General features: G+C 49.7%; 1 protein-coding gene across 1 annotated transcript in view; it reads right to left on the reverse strand.

Moving 5' to 3' along the window:
* Window positions 1-16170, reverse strand: part of RNF40 (ring finger protein 40) — an 18112-nt gene continuing 1942 nt past the window's right edge. The window contains exons 3-20 of the mRNA XM_061590924.1: window positions 14129-14296; window positions 13643-13778; window positions 13306-13539; window positions 12712-12833; window positions 12465-12611; window positions 10808-10882; window positions 10573-10692; window positions 9691-9870; window positions 8318-8453; window positions 7356-7477; window positions 5165-5670; window positions 4388-4505; window positions 3691-3840; window positions 2271-2483; window positions 2018-2143; window positions 1080-1220; window positions 783-884; window positions 1-690 (exon numbers count right to left, since the gene is read on the reverse strand). Of these exons, the coding sequence (XP_061446908.1) occupies window positions 514-690; window positions 783-884; window positions 1080-1220; window positions 2018-2143; window positions 2271-2483; window positions 3691-3840; window positions 4388-4505; window positions 5165-5670; window positions 7356-7477; window positions 8318-8453; window positions 9691-9870; window positions 10573-10692; window positions 10808-10882; window positions 12465-12611; window positions 12712-12833; window positions 13306-13539; window positions 13643-13778; window positions 14129-14296 (2973 nt within the window). The 3' untranslated portion in view covers window positions 1-513. The remainder of the gene's footprint in view (window positions 691-782; window positions 885-1079; window positions 1221-2017; window positions 2144-2270; window positions 2484-3690; window positions 3841-4387; window positions 4506-5164; window positions 5671-7355; window positions 7478-8317; window positions 8454-9690; window positions 9871-10572; window positions 10693-10807; window positions 10883-12464; window positions 12612-12711; window positions 12834-13305; window positions 13540-13642; window positions 13779-14128; window positions 14297-16170) is intronic.

Here is a 16170-nt window from a genome sequence, read left to right on the forward strand (position 1 = left end):
TGCAGAGGAACAGAGGGATCCCACAGGAGCAGATCGTCTCCAACTTTTACTTCTAAAACACTCAAAACCATTCTCAAAATAATTATGAATAAGAATGCACCTCTCCAACAGGGTGCATTCGATCTGCATGACTGCTGCCTGCAGACAGTGGTTGGGGATCTCCTTGTCGTAAGTGTTCAAAATGGAGGAAAAAAGATCCAAAGTATCTTGGAGGGGCCCATTTGGGAAAGGCTGAAAAGAAAAGCAGCAGAGCGAATCCTTCAGGATGCAGGAAGAGGATCCAGTGATACCCAGAAGGAAACCAGTAAACAGACCCAGGAAGTCTAACGGCAGGGAGAGAGGAAGGAAAGTAAACCACTGAAAAGGAAACCTCGTAAAATATTTTAGATGCTTGGAAAGGGATCCAGACTACAGCCAGAGAACTGGTGGGGATGAGTCTTCACAAGGTAACCTATGGGATCCAAGCAGAGTCTGTGGAAAGGGTCCCTTGGGTAGAAAATTGGGCCTAGGCGCTCAGCTGATGTAGATGCGGTGGAAGTCATTGGCACCAAAGGCTGCGTTGCACTTAGGGCATTTCCGCTGGCGGGTGTCGTAGCGCGTCTTGACACAGTCAAAACAGAAGACGTGGAAGCATTTGGTGAGGACAGCATCCTTCTTGCGTGTGTTACAGCAGGGGCAGGTAAGCTTGGCCTGGACAAGGGGAATAGAGAAGGAGCGTGAGACTCCCAGATTTACTTCTCCCCGACAAGGCTTGCCAGCCCACATCTCCCCTCTCCACTCACCTTGTACTCTTTGATCTCCTCCTGCAATATCTCATCAGCATCTGCGTACACCTCCACTTTGCGCTGCTTCTCTAGCTTGCGCCGCAAGCGTGATATGTCCTCCTGGGGGAGGGATACACATCAATGAATCCAAAGGGAGGTTATAGTGCCTTCATATTTAGAAACATCTCTCTGCAGCCATGAGGACTAGTAACTTGCTTGAAAGAAAGATTTTAGAATTCTCCATCAAGTGGCTCATCAGAGCTCCTTACACGGGCAGAACAGAGCAAATTATGCTCCCCCTTCTTCCCCTGGTACCTGAGCTCTTTTGAGATTGAAAGATTCCTTCTCCTTGGCTGCCCGGTTCTCAGCCATACAGGTCTGGATCTCCTTCAGCTTACACTGCACATGCTCCAGCTGCACCTTCAGGTCCTCTGCCAACTGGGCAGCCTCTACTGCCTGCAAGAAAGAAAAGCAGCAGATGCCCATGAGTCGTCTTCTCAGCATCATCCAAATTAAGGGCTGTCAGTGTCCCAAACAGCAGCACCCCATCTATGGGAATCCTATTTCCAGGGCTGTGTAAGCATAGCACAACTGCATTGTGTACACATACACAGAAACTAACAACGCAGAGAGAATTCGGTACCTTGGGAATCTCTGCCTCAAGTTTCTAGCCCCTAAGGACAAAAGACATGACTCAACTAGCAGCCGATGAGGAGCTGACCTTCCACAAGCGCAAGAAAGATGGGAAGCTTTCGGATACATGGACTCCATATACAGATCTATTTGCATGAACGAACAAACACTGAGTTGGTCTGGACTGCCAGCCGCATCCCCGCTTCCTTCTATTGTTTTGTTTTATTACGGTTTATTATGTCTTGTTTAACTGTATTCCTCATTTCTCTTGAAAATTCAGTAAAAAGCTATAAATGTATAAGTTTCTAGCCCCTAAGACCATGAAGACAAAGTGTGTAGGCAATCATAAGCAGAGGAGCTGGGGAGAGAGACAGGACAGGATTTCCAGGGCCCAGGCACAGAGTTCCAATTGCCTCCCATCCCAATTACTGACATGACCAGAACACAGTATCTAAAATATATGCAGATATGCTGAGTTTTCATTAAAAACAACAACAGAATGAAGAATTCAGCTTTTTAAAAATCTGGTTGACATGATGAAAAATTTTGTTTTTGCAGCAAGAGTACACACGGCCCTGCTTGTTTCCAAATTTGGGGCTCCGCTAGAGCACTCTTCTCACCTTCCTCTTGTTGAGTTCCAGCGCCTGGCTGCGCAACGTGAGCTCCTTTTCCACCGTGCCCAGATTCCCCTGCAGGACACGTTCCTTCTCCTCCAGCTTCTGCACCACCAACAGCTGGGTGTCCACCTAAGCCAGGAATACAAAGCCACAAAAGCTCCAGCAGGCGTGATGAGAGCCTCCCTCACAACCGCCCCATCATCTTTTCCCTCACCAAAGCTCTGCAACTCCAGCAAAGGGGGGGGACCTGCATTACCTGAGACTTGAGGGCCAGCACCTGCTCAGCCAGCTCATCCTTCTCCTCACGCAGCAGCTTGTGGATCTGATTGGACTTGATGCGCTCCGACATCAGCTTGAAGTTGGCGTCGTCCTTCTCGCGCAGCTGCTGGTTCAGGCGCATATTCTGCTCCTGCATGTCCTCGAAAGCCTGGCCTGTCACGTCCATTTCGGACAGGAGAGCTTCCTCCTCCTGCCCCAACAGACATAATGAGAAGAACGGGACTGTGTAGGTTGTCCTTCTTAGCCCTTAACTGCTAAGCTTACTACTATGCTTGCACGGACATGTAACCCTGTTCCTGACTAAGGGAGAGGCCTTCACGCTTTGTTGTGGGATTCCCAGATGAATCTGGTTCGCAACTGTGGGGAAACAGGATGCGTGACTGCTAGATCAGGGCTAGGGAAACAGGTTACAGTAGGCTCATTTCTACAGAAAGTCAGATATTCCTCCCTATCTTTCACTTAGGCCACTGTTCTTCAACCTTGGGTCCCCAGATGTCGTCAGACTACAACTCCCATCAACCCCAGCCAGCTTGGCCAACGGCCAAGGATGACGGGAATTGTAGTATAACATCTGGGGACCCAAGGTTGAAGAACAGTGACTTAGGCAACCAAGAGGCATTATCAGAGTTTCACATTCCAGGCAACCAAAAAACACTCAAGGAGGGCATATGAAGCAAGCCTAGTAAGGGGTGCAGCTAGCAAGGGGGGGTGACCCGAGGAGAGTCCCCAGTGCCAGATAAAGAGGCTTGGAGGGCCAAGATCCCCTCCTCTAGATGTTAAATATCAGGTCCTGGACAGGTGAGGCAAAGTTGGCTCCATTTCTATGATCACCATCCTCCGCAGTTACCAGTCGCCAACCCACGCATGTGCCTATGGCAGGGGTGGGGAATCCCTCTTCGTCCAGCAGGCCAGATCTTCATTCTCCCCCACCCTCGCAGGCCAACTTTGGCAGGTGAGTGTGGACCATCCACATGTCAACTGGCTGATGCTATAACAATGTCATGAATGGTCCCACCCACATGCCAAAGTTGGGGAAACTGGGGAAGATGATAACTAAACAGCACTGAACCTTGTGGTGGGAGTTCAATCCTAATTTTTGCAGGAATCATCCATGCAGGTGAATTCCCCTTGGGGAACCAGCACATGCAGCCAAACCAAGCAAGACTGAGCCCCCCTCCTGCCCATCAGCTGGCATCACCTGTCTATTGCAGGGGGCATCACTTGATTGGCAGGTGGGTTGGGGGGAAATGGCCAAATTGGATCCCCTGGCCAGCAAAGACTGGCCCATGGACCTGAGGTTCTCCACCCCTGGCCTAGAGCAACCATAGGCCCGTTTTACTAGGCTTCCACTCTGGGGCAAGACTGACACCGAGCCAGGCTCTCCCACAGACAAATACCTGCTTGGTTGCCGCCAGCTTCTTCTGCAGATGCTCAATCTGCTCTTCCGCCAGTTTGATCTTGCGCAGGGCATCCTCGTCAGCCATTTTCTTGCTCTCTTTCTTCTCTTTCTCCTCCAGCTCACGGATCCTCACCCGCAGCTCCTCCACCTGTCAATGGGGACCAAGTCAAAGAGAACAGGAGTGGTCTTTAGGCTCCTTGGTGCTGTTTTTGACAAATCCATCACTGAGACAGAACAAGCCAAATTGCAAGTGCCTGAAGTGAACTAAAGCAGGCTCTTGCTGCTCTCATGCTTAACTGCGAGCCAGTGGACGGGGCAACTGGGACCTGGGACAACATTTTATACTGCTGAGGGCTCACATCCAGGGAGGCAGCCAGCCATGCCCTTTTCCAGGATACTCTATTCCATGCCCCCCACGGAAGAGAGCATTCCCTTCCCACTGAACTCGCTCAGTCCCCATTGGGTTGTTTGGGGAAGGATGGTGCTTCTCTAAAGATTTCGGGTACTTTTACAAACCAAGGTTTCCCCAAGCCTGTCAATACCTCCCTGCTTTGGACAGATATTGCCCATTTTAGCTACTTAAGGATCCATACTTGGAGAAAGAGTTCAGTATTAGAGAATATGACTGGAGCAAAACAGAAAGGCGGGGGGGGGAACAGAAGAAATGTAGCCTTGGGAAGGCAGGAGCCTCTCACCTCCGCCTTGGTCTTCTTCTCCGCAGCCATGAGCTGCACTTTGTCCCGCTGCTCCTTCGGTGCTGACTTGTACATGTCCAAGAGGAGCTTCATCTCCTTCTGACTCTCCTGAGCTTTCCTGGGGAAGGAAACAGGAGCAGCATGAAGGTGGTGGTGGACACCTCACCATCCAGGACACCGAGATTCCCCCCCAGCGATCAACTGTGGGGTACTACGTTTTTAAGAGGTAACTTAGAAAAATCACACACAGATGGGGGGTTCCGAGTCTAGGCTTCAAGAGGTCTATTCAAGACAATGGGAGTGCAGAGGAAGGGCTCAAAAACTGTTTTACGGCAAGGAACATCTCGGCCGGAAGGGAACTATTTCAGAGCAACAGACTGAAGCTCTAGCTTTCAAGGATCTTCCTTACCTTCCCATGGGCTCACACATGACAGCAAAGGGTCTACCACCAAGGCATATTCCTAAAAACCTGAAATACTGACAACATTTTCTGGGCCTGGAAACGCTTCCACCACCATCACACCACAGCTGCACTAAAGCCCTCAAGAGCCCTATTGCCTTCTTTGCTGGGCACAGTAGTTCAGCTGTGCCCAAGAGTCACAGCACTGGCAGAGGTCCTTAAGGCTAATTGCCTCTTCACAGGCCAATATTCCCCCCCCCCAAAAAACCCTTAACATTTATTCACCCCACTCTCCAAGCACGATCCCTGACCACCCCTCACTTTCAAAGAGCACCTACATCCTCCACCCCCTCCCCCAGACCCTCTCCACCACTCACTTGAGTTCAGCCCGCAGCTGTTTGAGCAGATCAGAATCTTTTTTCTTGGGGTCCTCGGTGCCCCCGCCACCCTTCTGTTTCTCCCGATCCCGCGAGGAAGAGGACGAGGAGGAAGACGAGGAGGAGGAGGTCTCTTTGTCCCGGTCCCGCGATCTCTCGCGGTCCCCACCCCGTTCTCCACCGCGCCCCTTGGACCGCTCAGCTTCCTTGGCTCGGGGGGGCGGGGGCGGCTGCGGTGCAGGGGGCTGGAGAGCAGGCGGCTCTTCTTCCTCCTTTTTCACCCCCTCGTGGACCCCAAGGGGCTGGGATGTCACCATCTCCTCCTTGGGCTCTTTCTTCACTTGCACTTCCTTGGGCTCCTTCTTCACCTCCAGAAGCACTGCTCCCTCCTCTTCTTTCATGGTGGTGACCCCCAGGGGCCCTAGCAGTGAGACAGGGTCCTCACCCCCTGGTGTAGAGGGTGCGGCTGCAGAGCTGGAGGAAAAGCCGCTTTGTTGTAGCCGAACCTGAGGACAGAGCAAGGGAACATGCGCTGCAGGGCAAGGTGGTACATTTCCACCAGAGCACCTTATGATCTAAAAGTGGGGGGAGGACTGTGATGTTCCTATATTAATGTATATATGGTAAGTGTTGGTTGTTTAGAAGATACATGGTAAGTGGAGTGAAAGAGGGGGAGTGAATGGGCAGTAGAATGCGAGATGATTGGCTGAGTGTTTAAAATGGCTGAATGTATAAAAGGAAGAGTGAGAGTGGAATCGGGGGGAGAAGATAACTGAGTGGGTTGCTTGGTGGGGTTTAGAGAGTTGTTTACCAGGAGGGAGGTGGAGTTCGGATTAGTATTGAGTAAAACCATATGCTTATGTGCCTTAAGAAGAAATCTTGTTAATCTTATTAGCTTTGTTATCTGTAATAAATACTTAATTTGGTTTACCAAAGGCCTGATCCTTGGCTGGGGTTTCACAGACCAGAAGGGAGGGTAAGGTAATGACCAAGGCTGAAGGGGAACTGTAACAAATGGTGGCAGCGGTGAAGAGAATAACAATACCAGTATTCAGAGTCTCTGGGAATACTAGTATTGGGACGTTACTGGTGGTTGCCTAGCAGGGGGATCTGTTGAGATCTGTGCTAGAGCAGGGAGAGAAACCATAAGAGAGAGCGGTCCGGACTGGTGGAGTCCCTGGTGGTGCCTAGTGACAGGCAGTAGCCAAGCGCAGGTAGGAACCTGACAGGGAGAGCCAGGGAAGGACGCATCACAAGGACCTGCAGCCCAAAGGCCACATGCAGTCCATGGCATACTTTCATATGGAGAGCAGGGAGGAGAAACGGGAAAGGGGTGTCAAAGGTGGAGAGAGAGAGAGAGAGAGAGAGAGAGAGAGAGAAGGGGTGTCAAAGAGAGAGAGAGGAGGACAGAAAAAAAATAGGAGTGTCAGAGAGACAGAGAACGGGGCAAGCTCGCCACTTTGGGCTCAGGCCCTACTCCCCACTGGCATGTGACCCCCAACAGATTCCTCTAGGAGTAAACCAGCTCTTAGAAGAAAAAATGCTCCCCACTCTGGACTAAAGAATTCCAAATTCCACAAAACTCATTACTGACTGGACAACTGGTATCAGTCTACCTTCATCTGAAGAGTTTTTGAGTTTTATTTGGGAGGGGGCACTGCGAGGGACTAGAAAAATGTTAGGACTCATGGTGGCAGAGGGGAGGAGAATGGGAAGGGGAGGAGTGAAGGATCACCGCGGACAGCAGGAAGTTGCTGCAAGTCAAGCTGACCCACATCCAAGTCTGGTGGATTTTATGTTTTTAGTCAATGTTGTTTAATGGGCACTCCCAGGATTTCATGCAACAGCTGAGCACCACTTTAAAAAAAGGAAAAACGGGCAGGATTGTGCAGGATTCCAATCTACTAAAGTCCATTTCAACATCCAGTTTCTATCTTTTTATTGCATTTGTATTCTCTATCTTGTTAACATCACTGATTTCAACGTGACCTGTTGCCTATCCATGATGCATTTGTAGCCCTGCAGAGCCCTCAGCTCCCGTTGCCCAAGCAGAGAGAGACAGAGAGACTGTGCACAGAGCCCTGAACCCATCAAGGAGGAAAGAAGAGAACCAGCTGCCCCTAATACAAATCATTCCCCTGAAACCTCCTGCAGAAGGGATCCGCCCAGCCGTCCCTTGCTGCAGACCCACCTTGTTGATCTCCGCCTGCACTTCCCGAAGCTTCCGCTTATACCGCTGCACGTCGCCCTTCAGCTGGTGGTTGTGGTTCTGGAGGCTGCTGATCAGGTGACGCATCTCTCGGTTGATGGGACCTCAGATTCAACAGGGGTGGGAAGGAGAAGAGTGGGAGTGGGTGATTCAGCAGGGGTATAAGAGCAGGAGATCTCTCCTCCCCACAGGGCAGACCTACAGCATTACACACCCAGAAAATGATGCTGAAGGACAGACATAGCCCGTAGCTTTCTTGGGGGAAAGAAAAGGCAGCATGCTTCCAAATGCCAGCTGCTGGAAACCGCAGGCGGGGTGAGTGCTGTTTCCCTAGGCATCTGGTTGGCCACTGCAAGAACAGGATGCTGGACTAGATGGGGCATTGGCCTGGTCCAGCAGGCTGTTCTTATGTTCTTCACCATGGACAGAGGGTCTTTTCAGTGGTGGCACCACAACTTTGGAATACCCACCCTTAGGAAGTTTACCTAGCACCAGTATTACAATCTTTCTGATGCCAGGTCAAGGCACTCTTATTCGTCCATACACTTTAAATAGGTTTTATTGCCTCTGCCTGCATTATGGTTTCATAGCTTCTCAGTCTGATCGTATTATGCAGGATGTGTGATGCAATGTATACTGTGGTTTTTATTATCATATGCTGCTCTTGAATCTCTCAGGTGGAAGCTTTAGAATTTTTAGAAATAAATATCTTAGGTGTGCTGAGGTTGAGCCCAGTACATCTCCCTAGGAGCCAGTGCTAAAAACGTGGTGTCTCCCACCTGAGTGCTCTTTTCCAGCAAGGCAACAGCTCCTGTTCAAGGGCGGGGACTAGGAGGTAAGTCCAGCCAAAACAGGCTGTACATTTGGAGGGGGGGGGAAAGGAAAGATAATTTCTTCTATGGGGCTATACCACGAATGCACAGGGGGAAGAAATGCAGTCTCACCAGCTTGCTCGTTGGCAGCTAAGTTCTGCTCAAATTCAATGCGCAGCATTTCGTATTCCTTGCGCACCTGGGCCAGCGTGTCCTCCAGCTGGATCACCTCTGTTCGCAACTTCTTCTGCAGGTTCAGCTCATCGCTCTATTCCCAAGGGGTCAGGGGAAATAACGTCAGCAAAAAGAAACATGTGGCAAGACTCCTCTTTCTTCTTATCTGTGTCATGATCCAACAAACAGGGTCGTAGGTTCTATGAGCAGCTAAGTTCTACTCAAAACAGACCCACTGAAATTGGTGGACCTAAATTAGTCATGTCCTCTCGCTTCAATGGGTCTACGCTGAGGATGACTAATGCTGGAGACAACCCAGGGCTACTATGAGATAACGGCTAAAATGAGATGAGGGGGGACCTTTGGCCCTTCAGATGTTGCTGCACTACAATTTCCATCAGCCCCTGTGAACATGTTCGATGGTCAGGGATGATGATGGGAGGGGTAGTTCACCAATATCTGCCGTGGTAAAGGTTTCCCCCACACCTGATCTACGGAATTCACTCCCACAAGATGTGCAATGGCCACCAACTTAGCTTTAAAAGCAAATTAGACATATTCATGGAGTTCAAATCAACTCATTTGAAATGTGGTGTTGGAGGAGAGCTTTGTGCATACCATGGACTGCGAAGAAGACCAATAATTGGGTGTTAGTACAAATTAAACCAGAACTGTCACTAGAAGCTAAAATGATGAAACTGAGGTTATCACGCTTTGGACACATAATGAGAAGACATGAGTCACTAGAAAAGACCATAATGCTAGGAAAAATAGAAGGAAGTAGACAAAGAGGAAGGCCAAACAAGAGGTGGATTGATTCCATAAAGGAAGCCACAGACCTGAATTTATAAGATCTGAACAGGGTGGTTCATGGCAGATGTTGTTGGAGGTCGCTGATTCATAGGGTCGCCATAAGTCGTAGTCGACTCGAAGGCACATAACAACATGGAGGATAAGGCTATCAATGGCTACTAGCCATGACGGCTATGTTCTCCCTCCACTGTTGGAGGCAGTATGTCTCTGAATACCAGTTCCCGGGAATCACAGGTGGGGAGAGTGCTACTACACTCAGGTCCTGCTTGGGAGCTTCCCATAGGAGCATCTGGGTGGCCACTGTGAGTACAGGATGCTGGACTAGATGGGCCGCTGGCCTGATCCAGCAGGGCTGTTCTTATGGTCTTCTACTTTAAAACTGTAAAAACGTTTCAGTTACATTTCAATCCAATGCCACAAAGCAAAAGGTACAGGGAAGGCTTAAGCACACCTATCCGTTACTCTTGCACGCATCGGAGACCACAAGCATGTGCCCACAGGCCTCTCAGCTCCCTCACCTCCATGTGCTCAATGTGGCGCAGGTGGCTGTTCTTGGTGGTGAGCAGAAGGGCCCGGGCCTCGTCCAGCTGCGTTTTCACCTGCAGGCTCTCATTGTACAGCAGTGAGAACTGAGACTGCAGCACTTTGTACTCCAGCGTCTCCTTCACGGCCTCCTCGGGCAGGCTCCGCAGCGCCACCTGCAGGAGAACGGCAGGGAACGGTCACACCAGGGAGAAGAGCCAGGTTGGGTCCGATCAAAGAGGGTACTGACCTGGGGAGTTCCTCGTGCATTATCCATGGAGCAGCCCCAGGGGATCTTTTAAAAGAAGCACGCCCCATCCCGTGTGTTCAGGTAGACTGCGCATAATAAGCATTTGTATAAAATAACCACCACCATCAAATGGTTCAGAGCCTCGAAGTAAAAACCCAACCTGGGGTCTGTGCTTTGTTGCCAGGTCTCCAGCATCCTACAAGCCAAGTCTTTTGGAAGACTTGAGATGCTGCATGCAGGTCTGCATGCAAATGAGACATTTGATATCACTGGCCTTGGTTTAGTCTCATTGCTAAATGGGGGAAGAAGTGAGTTTGGAATTCTTCTGGCAGGAGGCGAGGCAGCAGACAGGGGTGCCAAGAGGAGACACATGCAGCACTGGAGCACTCCAGGTGTGCAGGTGGAGAGGACCTGGGAGATGCCTGGAGCTGTCTCCACCAGAACTCTCCAGAGAGAGATCCACCATCACAAGGACTAGAAACGTAAATCTTTTTTTTTTTAAAGAAAGTCTCATTGTTTCAATTCTGACTTGGAAGCAGATTCTCCAGAACAACTAACCACTCCTGACCATGCTGGCTGTTTTCAGCCTGCCACTACAGGGCATTCTTCTTCCATTCCCCATTCCTACCTTGAGCTTCTCATTGGTCCTAACAGCCTGCTGCATTTCCTGCTGCAGCTTCTCCAGCTCCGCCATGCGACTGTTGGCAAGTTCTTGGTTCTCCTCCAGCTCCGCATTCAGCATCTCAAACTGCAAAAACCCAGACGCAAAACCAAGTCGGATTCTGCAAGGAAAGCACTCGGGCTTCCAAGACCAGGACCCTCATGGAGACTGACGCCCTCTTCGCCCATTTTCTTCTGCTTACCTTCTGCATGCTAAGAGTGATCTGTCCACCCTGGAACCCACCAGAACTGCCTGATGCATAGTAGCCAGAGTTTAGCTGCCAAAGAAGTGGAGAGAAGGAAGTTTAGGGCCTCATACACCACAACCAAACGTCTCTAAAATAGTGAATATATTCATACGGGCAGGCCGCAGTTTTAATCGGTTTTGCCTGCAACAGCAGTGACGTAAAGCAAGGATGAAGAACTATTTCAGATGCCCTTATGATTTTTGCAGGGAGAGACAAGTCCCTGCCACGTCAGGCCACCATCCGTATTTATCTGAAACTCAGGTTAAAACATTCAACCTAATTCAAGACTATCCTGACAGTTCTTTTAAAATCCCTACAACAGCTACAGATGGGGTGGGCCTCAGTTGGTAGTTCGCTCCGTGAGGTGACAGCCACAACAGATAAGACTGTTTTGTATACCGGCAAACCCCTCATTTCGAATGGAAGGGCCCCTTCCACAAAAGGAGCAAGCAAGCTCATGTGGGGGACAGAAGCTATTTTTTTAGACTATTTTGAGATTATTCCCCCTAGCTGCATTCGCTGACATAGTTAAGGGGTTGCCTTGCCATTCCCTAGCTTGATTTAGCTGCGTGACCAGATTGGACTGCTTTAATAAATGGTCCTGTACCAAGGGGCACCTTGCTTACTCCTGCTCTCTATATAAATGTACAAAATTCATGGAAAATAAGGCTATCAATAGCTACGAGCCATGTACTGGCTCCACTATGAGAAGCAGGAGGCCCCTGAATACCAACTGCTGGAAATCACAAGTGGGGAGAGCTGCTGTTGCACTCAGGTCCTACTTTCGGGCTTCTGGTCAGCCACTGTGAGAACAGGATGCTGGACCGAGATGGACCTTTGGACCAGGAGTGTAGTCATCCAGTGTCTCAGGGGGTCTTAGACCCCTTAATTTTGGGGGCGCAGGGTCCCTATGTCTCCAGCATCGTATAAGCCAATCAGCATGAAAGGGGAGTGTGTTAGCCACTGATAAGAGTCTTCTAACATGCTTCCTTGACTTTTCCTGCTGATTGGAGCCAATCAGAGTGAAAGGAGGTGAGTCAGCCACCGAGAAGACTCTTTTCAGTAGCTAACACTCTCCCCTTTCATGCTGCTTGGCTCCTAAGGATGTGTTGTTGTGGGGGAAGGCATTAACAAGGATCTCCTTCTCAACCCAGCAGCGAAAAGGGGGGAGGGGGCGTGGTTATGACTCATATGAAGGGACTCTGCACTTTTGAATTTGCCACTACACTACTGCTTTGGGCTAATCCAGCAGGGCTCTTCATAGGTTCTTAGAATCGCAGACCAAGGTAGGGACTGCAGCCCTACAAGCCCAACCCTGCCCTGTGACATGTGCTAGCCAGACATCATCTCTGATACTCTATTTTTATGATTTATTTCAACCATTTATATACCACTTGATTCCCATAGTCTTTAAGTGGTGTACAAGCGGCGTAACAAAATAGCATACAGGCTTGCCAGCTTTGTCCCTTGCCCAATGGTTACAGGACTGAATGGCAGGTCTGTTGTCCTCCTTCCCTGTCACTCCAGGAAAAGAAACTGGGGGGGCGGAGAGGCATTTCAACAACATTGACACGTGGGAGTGGGGTAACGGCCTCCGAAGGTCCTCGCTTGCCTGCTCCAGGGCCTCCGCCAGGTGCTTGTTCAGCTTCTGCTCCCGCTTGCGCAGCTTCTCGATGTCCCACTGCAAGTCCTCGATGGTTGTTTCCATCTCCAGCACTTTGGTCTCCGATGAGGTCACCTTGTCTTGCAGCTCCGTGTACTGAGCGGGCCGGAAGGGAAAAAGAGGCAGGCACAACAGGCTTCACAGCAGCTCTTTCCCCCAAAGCAGCCCCCTGCGGCTCTCTGACCAAGGAACCTACCTCCAAGGAGATCTTGTGGTGCTTCTCTTGCAGCTGGGTGGTCAAGTCCTGCAAGTGCCGGTTCTCTCTCATCAGCTCCTTGTTGAGAGACTTCACCGCTTCTTCCAGCTGGTCAAACTCCACTGGGGGAAAGAAAGAGACGCCTGAGCATCCAGGATCCCAACTCCCAACCCCACTCTGCAGCTTCCTTAGCCTGTCCACTACAGGCCCCCCCTGATTCTTCAGTCTCATTTTTCCAGCGCACTTTTGCTTTGAACCGCAAGACTGAGAGCCTGTGCACTCTGAGAACAGGAATACTAGGCTTGGATCTGGGTTCAAAACAGACTCATTCTTTCTCTACCTTCCCTCTGCAAATAGGGAATTAACAGCAGCCTACGCCGCAGGATTTTTGTAAAACAAAGCAAGTAGAGTAATGTGAAAGCATGTTAAAAACAAGTGAGTAATAAATTGCATATTGCACAATAAAGAAAAATCTCCCTTTTCCAAATGATGCCTGGGGACAAAGGTGTTACACATAGAATGCTGGGAGTGCTATCAAAAGCAAAATGCTTCAGAGGGTGCCCAACCCTGCCCTGACATGGGGCCTGGCCTCACCACGGGCATGGATCTTCTGGCAGAGTTCCTCAGTGCGCCGGTGGATCTTGTCCGAGACCTCCACGATGCGGGAGACGGCGGCTTTGGAGAACTCCATGCGCTCTTGAAGCTGCAGCTCAATCTCCTCACTGCTGCTGCTGGCCAAGGTGGCCAAGAAGGAAAGGGCTGGCTCATTCAACGCAAGGCCCCTGGCCTTCCACGGGGCAGGTGGAGTAATGGGGGACAGGACCACCTCTGAAGGGAACAGAAGAACAGGGTCAGTTGTTGACTGCAAAGCTAGAACATCCCCAGTTGCATCTCATCCACCAAATCCCATAACAAAGAAAGCTGGGCTCACCTCTCCTCTCCAGTCCCTCCGGCCCTAGGAGAGTAGCATCCAACTCGGCCCCTGCCATCTCCAACTTGGGTTCCTCAAGAGTCTGGCCACATTCTCCATCACACCGTCTTAGTAGCACTTGCACTGTCTCATCTAGCTGTAGGAATCAAGAGGAGCAGGAAGAAAAGAAGACTTGGCTTGAGGAGAGAAGGAACAAGGGAGGGGACGGATGGGACACCACAGGTAAGGCTGGGTGAATGCCAAAACCGATCCAGTTTCCAGGCACAGAACAAACTACGTCAATTACATCCATTCTGATTCTGCCAGTCAAGGGAAGTGACGCAGTGACGCTTCACTTCTTGGCCACTTGGAAACTCCACTTAGCATCCTGATGGTTTCCTGTGATCTCACCAGGTGCTGAACTGATTATCAAACATATATCTGCAACCTTAAGGACTAGAAACTTAAGGGGGGAAAGGAAAAAATCAGCCAGGAGGGGACCCTGACCTGCTTCCAGTAGCGGTTGACAATCAAGAGGGTGGCGTCGTCAGTGGCCTGCCTCTTCTCCAGCTTCTCTATGCGCTCACGCAGCTCATCCTCAAAGGCCTGCCGCTGCTCCAGGCGCTCAGCCAGTTTCTTGTTCTTGAACTGCAGCACCTTGAGGTCCATCTCCTCCTGCAGCAAGAAGCGCATCAGAATTTAATCCACAGTGTAATTCTTGGCCACTGCCAGTCACTACGGACACCAGTGAGCTGGATGGGCCAATGAACTGACTTGGTACAAAGCTGAGTTTCTATTTTCCTAGTTAAAGGGGGCCTGAGTCCCTGTTGAAGAGGTTCAGGCTGACACAATCTCTTCCTGGACACAACCATCCCTGGTCAACACAGTCCAAGTCTCTTTTCGAGAAGCAAGCCTGAACGTTGGCACTTAACATTTTCTTCTAAAAGTGCTAGAAAAAATATTTCTAGCTTCTAAGTGTTAGGATCTAATTTTAAGTCACCAGCCCTATAGGGATATTGCAGATACCAGTTTATAGGCAAAATTATAAGCCTAGAATTGTTCTGGCCCTCACCTACAATGTTCTTGTATTACTTTCCTAACGCTGACTTGCCTTTTTAGAAGTCTGTTCTACAGCATAGTTACACACAAGAATTCCCAACATTTCTTTCCAGAACAGGATTTTTTAAAAATAAATTGCCACTTAAGGAGATGCTCTACTGGATTAGGCCAATGTTTCTTAACGGTTTTTAATTTTATGTGTTAAAATGGTTGTAACCTGCCCTGGGACCTTTGTGTGAAGAGCAGGTAATTAATAATAATAATAATAATAATCCAGCATTCTGTTTTCACAGTGGCTAACCAGATGCCTCTGAAAATTCCACAAGCAGGACATGGAGGCCATAATCCTCTCCAGCTCAGGCATATTGCTTCTGTCAGCAGAAGCAGAACATAGCCATTGCGGCTAGTAGCCATTGATAGCCTTAGCCATGAATTTGTATAATCCCCATTTAAAGCCATCCAAATTGGCCATCACTATTATTATTTATTACCCACCCTTCACTCAAATGTCATGGGGTGGGTAAAAAGAATTTTAAAATACAGCATTAATAACAATTAAAAACAACCTAAAATCACAGAATAGAGTGGATCCTAAAAATGTATGTTTCAGGTATCAAAGGCCAGGGTAAAGAAGTGCACCTTTAGCATTCACCTAAAACTATACAAAGAAGTTTCCAGGTGCACCTCGGTGGGGAGGGAGTTCCACAGGTTAGCAGCTGCCACAGAGATTGCCCTCTCCCAGGCCACCACCCCTGAAGCTTCCCAGAGAACTATCAAAAGGGCCCCCTCTGCTGATCTCAACACCTGAGAAGGTCTGTAGGGAAAGAGGCAGTCTTTCAGATATTTGGGACCTAAGTCGTTTAGGACTTAAATGCTAGTGTGAGAACCTTGAATTGAGCCTGGAAATGAACTGCTAACCAATGCAGCTGTTTTAAAACGGGATATATGAGATCTAAAGGGAACCCTAGGCAGTAATGTGGCTGCTGCATTTTGGACCAGTTGAAGTTTCAGAGTTGTCTTCAAGGGCAGCCCCACGTAGAGCGCATTGCAATAATCCAATCGGGACATTACCAGAGCTTGGAGTACTGTGGCCAAGTCATCTCTGTCCAAAAGGGGCCGAAGCTGGCAAACCAACCGGAGTTGGAAAAAGGCACTCCTAGGCACTGAGGCCACCAAGCCTCCAGTGGCAACGTTGGATCCAGGACTACCCCCAAGCTGTGGATCTGCTCCTTCCAGGGGAGTCCAACCCCATCCAGAACAGGCCATCTCCCCACCTCCCAGACATGAGAACTCTGGACACGTAACACCTCTGTCTTTTCAGGATTCAGGCTCAATTTACTGACACGCATCCAGCCCACCACTGCCTCCAAGCACTGGTCCAACACCTCAGCTGCCTCTCCCAATTCAGATGGAACAGAGAGATCATGTTGGGTGTCACCTGCATACTGACAACACCTCACTCCAAATCTCCTGATGACAGCTCCCAGAGG

Source organism: Rhineura floridana, chromosome 11 (genome assembly GCF_030035675.1).
Source record: "Rhineura floridana isolate rRhiFlo1 chromosome 11, rRhiFlo1.hap2, whole genome shotgun sequence".
Classification (NCBI taxonomy): domain Eukaryota; kingdom Metazoa; phylum Chordata; class Lepidosauria; order Squamata; family Rhineuridae; genus Rhineura; species Rhineura floridana.